At 50.8% G+C, this 9,946-nt stretch overlaps 1 protein-coding gene across 6 annotated transcripts in view; it reads left to right on the top strand.

The window, feature by feature from the left end:
* Nucleotides 1–236: 236 nt before the first annotated feature.
* Nucleotides 237–9,946, top strand: part of IQSEC2 (IQ motif and Sec7 domain ArfGEF 2) — an 87,549-nt gene continuing 77,839 nt past the window's right edge. For all 6 annotated transcript variants that reach the window (XM_084789284.1, XM_084789282.1, XM_084789283.1 and 3 more), the window contains exon 1: nucleotides 237–1,195. In XM_084789284.1, the coding sequence (XP_084645410.1) occupies nucleotides 489–1,195 (707 nt within the window). In that variant the 5' untranslated portion in view covers nucleotides 237–488. The remainder of the gene's footprint in view (nucleotides 1,196–9,946) is intronic.

The raw sequence follows: 9,946 nt of genomic DNA, 5'->3' as shown, positions 1-9,946 counted from the left end.
ACAGCTGGAATGGAGAGATCTCCTGCAGGCTGAGCTAAGTCTGGCATCCAGCTGAGGTGACAGTGCCTTGGGGCTGGTCCAGCTAGGGTGCTGGTGGCGACTGCAGGTGGGGCGCGCGGGGGCGGGTCGGGAAAGCTGGGTGGGGGCAGGGGCGGGGGGGGCGGGCCGGCGGCCGGGGCGGTCCCGCGCGGCCGCGCTGCGCAGTGACTCCGCAGCGGGCGGAGCGCCGTGGGCCGCGTCCTTCCGAGCCCTGGCGGTGGCGGTGGCGGTGGTGGCGGCGGCGGCGGCGGTAGCCTCAGCTCCTGCGCCCCGTGCCGCCGGCCCCAGCGCTGTCTCCCGGGCCCCCTAGGGCCCCCGGGCCCCCGAGCCCGGTGCGCGCCCTCGCGTCCCGCCGGCCCCCTCCCCCGGCTGGGCCCGGGGGAGGGTGGCGCCGTGAGCGAGCGGGGACTGGGCTCTCTTGCCCATTCCCCTGCCCCTGGGCCGCCAGGATGGAGGCGGGGTCCGGGCCCCCGGGTGGCCCGGGATCTGAGAGCCCTAACCGGGCTGTGGAGTACCTGCTGGAGCTGAACAACATCATCGAGAGTCAGCAGCAGCTGTTGGAGACCCAGCGGCGGCGCATCGAAGAGCTGGAGGGCCAGTTGGACCAGCTCACCCAGGAGAATCGCGATCTGCGGGAGGAGAGCCAGCTGCACCGCGGGGAACTGCACCGGGACCCCCTTGGCGCGCGGGATAGCCCTGGCCGCGAGAGCCAGTACCAGAACCTGCGTGAGACCCAGTTCCACCACCGCGAGCTGCGGGAGAGCCAGTTCCACCAGGCGTCCCGGGACGTGGGCTACCCGAACCGGGATGGCGCCTACCAGAACCGGGAAGCTATCTATCGGGACAAGGAGCGAGAAGCCTCCTATCAGCTCCAGGACACTACCGGCTACACAGCCCGCGAGCGCGACGTGGCCCAGTGCCACCTGCACCACGAGAACCCAGCCCTGGGTCGCGAGCGTGGCGGGAGGGAAGCTGGGCCAGCGCACCCGGGCCGCGAGAAGGAAGCTGGCTATTCCGCTGCGGTGGGCGTGGGGCAGCGGCCACCGCGGGAGCGGGGCCAGTTGAGCCGTGGCGCATCCAGAAGCTCCAGTCCTGGCGCGGGCGGAGGTCACAGCACCAGTACCAGCACCAGCCCGGCTACAACCCTCCAGAGAAAGTAAGGAATGTGTTTGCAACCCCCACCCCACCCTTTCCTTCCCCTTTAGATCCCTCTCCAACTTATCTATCGGATAAAGTATATGAAGCCTGTGCCTGATCCCATTTCCTGCTTCTTCTGTCCCAATCGCGAGAAGCCAGGTCCTCCTCAACCAGCTGACATGCTTTCCCTAGCCACCACACACTGATTTGCTCTAATGAATGCAGGGTTCTTCCCCCCCCCCCCCCCAGAACCAAGGCCAGTTAGCGACTCAAGCAATCCTCACTACCTCCCTCCACTTCTTCAACCTCCAGCTGTATTCTTTCCAGAGGATGGATTAAATATTTTTTAGACAGAGGTGGTATCAACTCACAGCCCCCAAAGAGAGAAACACTCCTACACACCTTTTTCTTTGGGGGGGGGGGCGGAGAGAGATTTTTGTCTCGAGGCAGGTGGGGACCAGAATGGATTCTGGCGACTGAGGCATCCCTCTGAGGGGAACTGCAGCACATTTTGGCGGGGGGGGGGGGGGTGCGAGAGGGAGGAGGTGATGGTGGCAAAGATGGGGGAGCAAAGATGGAGGCTAGGCCCTTGGTTAGTTTCTCAAAGTCCAGCTGGTCTCCACCCTTTAAGAAAAACAACACCCAGTTAACGGGCCTTACCGGGGAGGGAAGTCTGAAGACCTCCCATCTGTTGGATCACCTTCGGTTCCCGTGTTGGGGTCTGTACATGTGTCTGAGACAGGTTAGGAATATTTTCTGAGTTGATGGGACGTGGTGTCAGGGTCTACTTTTCCCATGTAGATCCCATTGTGTGCTGGTTGGGATACATGTATTAGGCTGTGTGAGTCAAGGGCACGAAGGCTCACAGGGATGCCCTAAAGGCCCTCCTATTGTTTTGCTGCTATATTGAAAAGAACACTGAACTGGGAGATAGGTGAACTGGATTCCCCTCCCAGCTCTGTTGCAGATTGGCTTTGTGACCTTGACTGAGTCCCTCCTTCTGTCAGGCCATCATTTCCCCTGTATTTCTTTTAAAGGCAAGGACTGCCAACTGAGATCCAATGGTTGTGTTAGTGACCCAGCCACGCCAAAGACCAAGTCTGCAGTCCTTTAGCAATGGACAGACTTCCCCCTCCTCTCACTGCTCAGCTGGTCCTACCATGTGCCACAACTAGTGGAGTGTCTCTTGGAGGCTGGGCTGGGGGTGGGGAAACCTTCTGCCTCAGGAAATCTGCCGGGAGACAGCTCCCTGCAACTCCCCCATGGTGAGGCAGCAGGCTGGGGTGCTGGGTTGAGATGGCTGGGCCCCAGGAGCAGCAGCTGCGGTTTGAGGGCTTGGCTGGGCTCCATTGCAGTGCACCCTCAGCTGAGTGTTGGGCTGGGAGGGACATCCCCAGAATGGGGGGCAGAGGAAGGCCGATTGGGGCATTGTGGGGTCCTTGAGCCTGCTTGCAGACTTTTCCAGAGAGGTCAGGTCTGTGGTGGAGGGAACAGCTTCAATATGTATGGCTCCAGGGGAGCAGATCCAGGAACAGAGAGAACATATGAGATAAAATCAAGAGAACTTTTCAACCTAGCCAGGTGTGATGCAGTGGATTGCTTCAGGGGATGGGGGTGGTGGCTGGCCAAACAGGTCCAGTTGAGGTCTAAGAGGTGGGGGAATCTGAGAAAGCTGGAAGAGGCGTATGGTTCCAGACTTGGGCATTAAGCCCAGTGAAAACCCTGAATCTCTCCCAGTTTCAGAATTCCATTGCTCTCGGGCTCTGCATCCTGCAGACATAGGTTTGAATTTCTTGGCTGGCTGGAAGCCCATTTGCCCTTCTGCCATCCTTGCAGGCCTGCTTCTGACTCCTTCCTTCTTTTTGTGCACTTTCCAGGTTGCTTGTTGGAATCCCTTGCATCACATTTCCTACTGGCTAATAAAGAGGTTTAAATAGCCCTCTGAATTTCTCCCAACCACATATTAACTGCTTGCCTATCTGTGATTGCTACATTTGGACTTCACAGCCAAGCTCACTCCGTGAGCATCAGCAACTCCATTCTAGAGAAGGAGAAGCTGAGGCTTCAAGATGAAGGGGCCTTATTCGGGGTTATGCTACTAGTTGCTAATGGAGCTCGGACTAGACTCAAAGTCTGCCTGTCTTAAAGGCACGCTATTTGTTCCCTACAGCTTACTTCCCCCTAGGAGTCTTGGCCTCAGGACCTGATGAGGTACTGAACTGGGAAAAAGCCAAGAGAGCCTTAGGTATCTCCAGGTTTGAAACCAGAAGAGATTGGGTCTGGAATGAGTGGAGGAGTTGATGGAGAGAAAAGACGGCTACCTTCCTCTTTCCCACCTTCCTCCTTGCCGGCTGTCAAGAGAACCTGTAGCCATTGCTGTAACCAGTGCTGCTGCAAGCGACTCCCCTGCTAGGCCTGTTCTGGGTTTGTAAGGAGTGGGTGAGAAGGCTGCTGTTGGAAGCGCGGGCAGGCAGGGTGGGAGTTCAGCAGCTGAGGCTGCAGCATTGGGGGAGGACAAGCAGAGCTGGTACAGGCTGGGCTCTGCTGGGCCCCAGGCTCCCTCTGGTGGACAAACTAGGAAGATTTAGGGCCCGGGTCAAGATGTAGCTTGTTGGGAGCCTGTGCCTCCTAGGACCCAGTTCTCCCAACAACCCTTTGCGTCTGTCACTACCATCATGTCACAGCATAAGAAAATAAGAAACGGGGCGGGGGAGGCTCTGAGAAGTAATGTCTATCAGCGAGCATGCTACTACACCACATACTCCATTCCTGTGAACTTTGTCTTCTTTGCTTTGGGTATCACCCATCCATGTCCGTATCAGTTACCTAGGACGCCCACATCCTTCCCTACTGCTCTTCTGGATAGGTTCCAGGATGCCAGAATCTCTTCTGCCAGGCTCTGGGTGTGGTCTTCCTAGTGTGACAGAAAGCCACATGAGTCCCTACCTCCTTCTGGTCACTGGTACATGAGGATGTAGTTGTTTGCTTACTAGTTGTTGATCCCGACTAATGCTTAGATCTTTTTTTAATGTGGAACTGTCACCTCCTGCCATGACTTAACAAAGGGATCGGTTTTTGTTGTTAAGCTTGGTCTGGTTCCTCCATACGGTGCTGACACCTAGAATGATTAAGAGAGGCTGGGACCCACTGCTGCGTGCTCCGTGCTGAAGAGATCTGTGTTCCTACATTTTCTGCATGGGCCTAGCTCTGTCTCTGTTCTATGCAGTGGTGGGCTGAAGCCAGTATGATGGTAACTGTCTATCCTCTGCTCTCCGAGACACACACACACACACACACACACACACACACACACACACACACACACAGTGGCTCACATTTGAATACTGAACCTACAGAGGCCAGACTGGTGTTCTTGACACCCAGGGTGATGCATGGCCTACCTCATCACTGCTGAACTATCACTATCTGCATGTGTTGGGGATGTCAGCATGCTCCCCGCAGGGGCTGAGGCCTCTGAGAAAAAGAACAAATGAGAGCGTGCCTAGGGAGATGCTCTGGGCGAAGTCTGGCTCCTTTGGCACACCAGATTCTTTTTCTAAGGTGTCTGTCATTCCTTTAAGGAGGGAAACTATTTGCTGTCTCCTCCCCTGTGCTGTGAGCATTTTGCTGGTGTGGGAGAAAATGATAATGTTAAGTTTAATGCGAATTAGGAGTCTTGCCCCTCTGTCTAGATCTGGGGCAAGAATGGGTTGTTGTCATCCACAAATATTTCTTGGCTGTGTTCACAGAGCAGGAGGGGCCACCAGGCTGAGCAAACACCATGCTCTTGGCACTTGCAGAGCCTTCTTCCCACCAGCCAGGAAGATGGGGTTGCAACCTTAGTCAAGCCACAGACTGAGGACAAAGTGAACAGAAAGGGTGAGGTTTCTCAGAGGATCTAGAGAGACCAAGGCAGGCAAGGCCACTGGCTGAGGACCACGGCAGTAGAGGAAGATGCTTTGAAGAAGTATGCATAGTCCCTGGGTGTCCAACTGAGATGTGTGGCAGCAGGGAGAGATCAGGCTTGATGTTGACTATCTGTTCTTCCTCTGTCTAACCATGCCTACTATGGCCTCTGAATCTGCTGGGGGCAGATTAAAAGCCCCCAAAAGCATGGTGAAGAGGCCATATGCATATTGAGTGAGTCTAAGCTATCTGTGTGGTAGGCAATATCCTATGAAGCTTTATGTAATAACAGCTAACATTTTTTTTTTTTTTTTGCTGCTGCCACACTTACTGTGTGCTGGGCACTTCTTTCTAAGTGCTTCCAATGCAGTCATTTGTTCTGTTTTCACATGAATCCCTTCATGTACATTGCTACTAACTCCATTTTATGGAGGAAGAAACCGAGGCCTTGAAAGTTCAGGTAAACACATCCAAGATCCCCAAGCGCATAAGTGGCAGGAGTGCGAAAGAGCTAGTAAGCACCGAAGCAGCTGGGCCCCAGGGTCTGTGGCATTCTTGGCATTCTTGCCCATCAGGCAGCCCTATTTCTTATCTCGTTTTCACAGACTCCTTGCCAGGTGGGTGTCATTGTTATCCTAGTTTTTTCAGATGAAGAAATGAGGATCAGAGAGGAGCAGTAAAGTGACCTGCTGGAGTTACACAGTTGGATGACACCAGAACTGTGTGGCTCCCAGCCCTTCAATGGACTGCTCCCTGCCATAGCTGGGGTTTAGAGACAAGGGCTGTAGACATGACTCCGACTTTCCTCCTGCAGAGGTCCCCTTTCACAATTACCTCCTGATTTTTGCCATAGTGTCTTCTTTTTCTGTCAAGCTTCTGATTAGCTGGAGCCAAGCCATGTCTGCAGTCTGGCTCCGATGTTTTCATTGTCTTTCTGTTTCTGTCCGCAGATTGCCCTTTTCTTGTTTTTTTTATTTCTTTCTTTCTTTCTTTTTGTGTGTGTGTGTGTGTGTGTGTGTGTGTGTGTGTGTGTGTGTGTGAGTCCCTTTCACAAGGAATGTGCTTGAGTCACCCTGGCCTTGTGCTGCATCCTTAACCCACCCAGGCCTCCTTTTGGCCTTTGTGACTTGACTAATGTGGTTCCCTCCTCCTTGGCTGCCTACTATTATTTCTAAGGTTGAGTTAGCTGATACCTCTCCTATGGTTTTCTGGTTCTTTAAATTTTTAAAATGTGTATGGCCTTTTTTGCCTGTACGTGTGTATGTGCACCACATGTGTACCCATGGAGGCCAAAAGAGTGCACTAGATCCCCTGGAACTGAAGCTGGGAGCTGTCATGTGACTTGCTGGGAATCGAACCTGGATCTAGATGAGCAGCACTCTTTTTTTAATTTATTTACTTTATATCCTGATTGCAGCTTCCCCTCCCTCCTTTCCTCCCAGCCCCTCCTTCTTCCCTCTCATCCCCTCCCTCCAATTCCTCCTCTCTTACACCTCAGAGAAGGGGAGGCCTCCCATGAATATCAACCTGCCTTGGCATATCAAGTTGAGGTAGAACTAGGCATATCTCCTATTAAGGCTAGACAAGGCAGCCCAGCCCAGTTAGGGGAAAGAGGCCCAAAAGCAGGCAACAGAGTCAGAGACAGCTCCTGCTCCTGCTGTTAGGAGTCCTACATGAAGGCCAAGCTGTACAACTGTTACATATGTGTAGAGGGACTAGGTCGGTCCCATGCATGTTCTTTGGTTGGTGGTTCAGTCTCTGTGAGCCACTATGGGCCCAGGTTAGTTGATTCTGTACATTTTCTTGTGAAGTCTTTTACCTCTCTGGCTCCTTCCATCCTTCATCCCCCTCTTCCACAAGATTCTCCAAGTTCCACCTGATGTTTGGCTGTGGCTCTAGGCATCTGTTTCCATCAGCTTCTGGGTGAAGCCTCTCAGAGGACAGTCATGCTAGGCTCCTGCCTGCAAGTATAGCAGAGTATCATTATAGTGTCAGGGGTTGGCTCTCTCTCATGGGGTGGGTCAGGCATTGGTTGGCCATTCCCTCAATCTCTGCTCCATCTTTATCCTTACACTTCTTGTAGGCAGAACAAATTTCGCGTTGAAGGTTTTGTGGGTGGGTTGGTGTTCCCAGCCCTCCACTGGAAGTTTTGTCTGGTTACCGGAGGTAACCATTTCAAGTTTCATATCCCCTATTTCTAGGAGTCTTAGCTAGGGCCCTCCTCATAGATTCCTGGGAGTTTCCCTTGTCCTAGGTTTCTGGATCTTCCAGAACTGCCCCCTCTCACCATTTCAATTCTATTTCTCAATTTGATCTCCCTTAGTCCTCCCCAAACTTGAGCCCTCCTATTCCCCTTCCCACTCCCCTTCCCACCCAGTTCCCTCCCTCCATCAACCTCCAATGTCTATTTTATTTCCTCTTCTGAGTGAGATTCAAGCATCCTCCCCTGGGCCTTCCTTGTTACTTAGCTTCTTTGGGTTTGTGGATTGTAGTGTGTTTATCCTGTACTATCTGGCTAATATACACTTGTAAGTGAGTATGTACCATGTGTGTCTTTCTGGGTTACCTCACTCAGGATGATCATTTCTCGTTCCATCCATTTGCTTGCAAATTTCAAGATTTCCTTGTTTTTAATAGCAGAGTAGTATTCCATTGTATAAAAGTACCACAGTTTCTTTATCCATTCTTCGGTTGAGGGACATCTTGGTTGTTTCCAGTTTCTAGCTACTACGAATAAAGCTGATATGAACATAGTTGAGCAAATGTCTTTGTTGTATGGTGGGACATCTTTTGGGCACATACTCAGGAGTGGTATAGCTGGGTCTTAAGCAGCACTACTCCCAGTTTTCTGAGATAGCACCAGATGGATTTCCAAAGTGGTTGTACAAGTTTGCACTTCCCACCAGCAATGGAGGAGTGTTCCCTTCAGCAAGCACTCTTAACCACTGAGCCATCTCTCAAGACCTCGTTGGCCCCTCTTGATGCTCAGTTTATCTGTGACATTTACAATGAGCCGTTTAGCCCTCTATTTTCTTTTTTTAACCTTTATGTTGATTTTATGTGTTGGGATGTTTTGCCTGCATGTATGTGCATCATGTGCATGCACTGCTTATAGAGGCCAGAAGAGGCCATGGGATCCCCTGGGACAGCAGTTACAGATTGTGGTGCTGGGAATTAAACCTTGATCCTCTGCAAGAGCAAGCACTGCTATTAACCACGGAACCACCTCGCTAGCCCCAAGTCTAGCTTTCAAAAATATTTTCATAGTTTTCACATTTTGTGCCTCCTAGTGGTCTCTAAAAGTGGTTTTCGACCTGTGAGTTGAAATTCCCTTGGGCCTCACATATTAGATATCCTACATATTAGACATTCACATTCCAATTCATAACTAGCAATATTACAGTTATGAAGTAGCAATGAATAATAATAAAGGGTCACAGCATTAGGAAGGTTGAGGACCACTACTCTAACAGGAGTCAGACTAGCTGACATGTATTGAGTACCAGTTATATTATCAGATTTGGGCTTGGTGCTGAGGGCATAACGGGAGTGAAGAGCTTGGAAGTTCATTGAATAGCACACAGTTAGCTGCTGAATCAATTCTGAGTAGACATATGAATGTCTGATTAAGTCCTAGTGAACTAATGACCTCAGTTTTTCTTTATTTTGGACCCCTGTTGAGAGAAATGTCAGCTTGAAATTTCTCTTGGCCTTTTCCTCTTGCTCTCTGGAGGCATTTGGCTTATGATTTTTCTGCCTTTTACACCCAGTGGTCTCCCAATTAATACAATGACAGAGAAGCAGAGTTGGATGAGACTTTAGAGCTAAGCAGGCCAATCTGCTCATTGTGATATCTCCCTAGCGTGCCATGTTCGTGCCATGGCACATTCTTAGCCCTTGGAGCAAAACCATCTCTCCTGAAGGAGCCAGGTAGTGCTGTACAGAATCTGTATGCAGTTTGCCCAAGTCCATTTACAAGTTGTTTATTTACACATTTTTTTCATTTCTTTTCCTTTTTTGTATCCATTTAGTCTTTATTGAGATTATACCCTAGGCCAGGCACAGCATCTTGGGGGTGGGAATAGACTTGGCCTTTTTGGCTCATTCCCTGGCAGGATAATGTGCATTGGTCACAGGACGAATGATGACTAGATGATTTATTTCCTCTTTGGAGGGGTGCTGTTGAGGGGAGGATGGTTTGCTAAGTAGTCTAGTTTCCTCCTGGTCTCTACTCTCTTACCAAGTGTCCAGTTTTTCTGACCCTTGAAATCACATTCATGGAAGCCCATTTTAGATGCAAAAAGCTGAAGCTCCTTGGGACCTGGGAGCTCAGAGTACTACCTGGGAGAATCAGAAAAAAAGTGCGATGTTCTGGAAGGTAGACTTCATGTGAGACTTTAAATGTCATTTCACTTGCAGGGACTGTTTGTTTTCTTCCCCCACCCCACCCCCCTGGAGGATTTGGTGATAAAACTTTATTTTCTAATATTCATTCTAACCCCTATCTTCCCCATCCCAACCCCTCAGTGTTTCAGAAACTTTCTTGCCTGCTCCTCATAGTCATCAAGGTCCTAATGAGGATGGAAAACAGAGAATGAAGGATAGACAAGGATAGATGATACTGCCCTGCCCCCTAGAGGCGAAGTACAACAAACATGAAAACAGTCCAATCATATCCCAAACAAAGATGGCTAGCTAGAGTTACATGACTGATCAGGATTGTCCCTCTGATGTTTTAGATGTAAATTAATCACCACCATCACCCGAAAGGTACCCTTCACTCATAGAAGATGCATTTCTTTGGCTGGCATTGTTTGACTTTTTTTTTTTAGACTATAAGTTTCATTTATTTTTAGTTGGCACA

Source organism: Acomys minous (assembly GCF_964271855.1).
Source record: "Acomys minous genome assembly, chromosome: 7".
NCBI classification, from domain to species: Eukaryota; Metazoa; Chordata; class Mammalia; order Rodentia; family Muridae; genus Acomys; species Acomys minous.
Note: the sequence above shows the minus strand (reverse complement) of the source record. Positions and strands in the feature narration are given on the sequence as shown.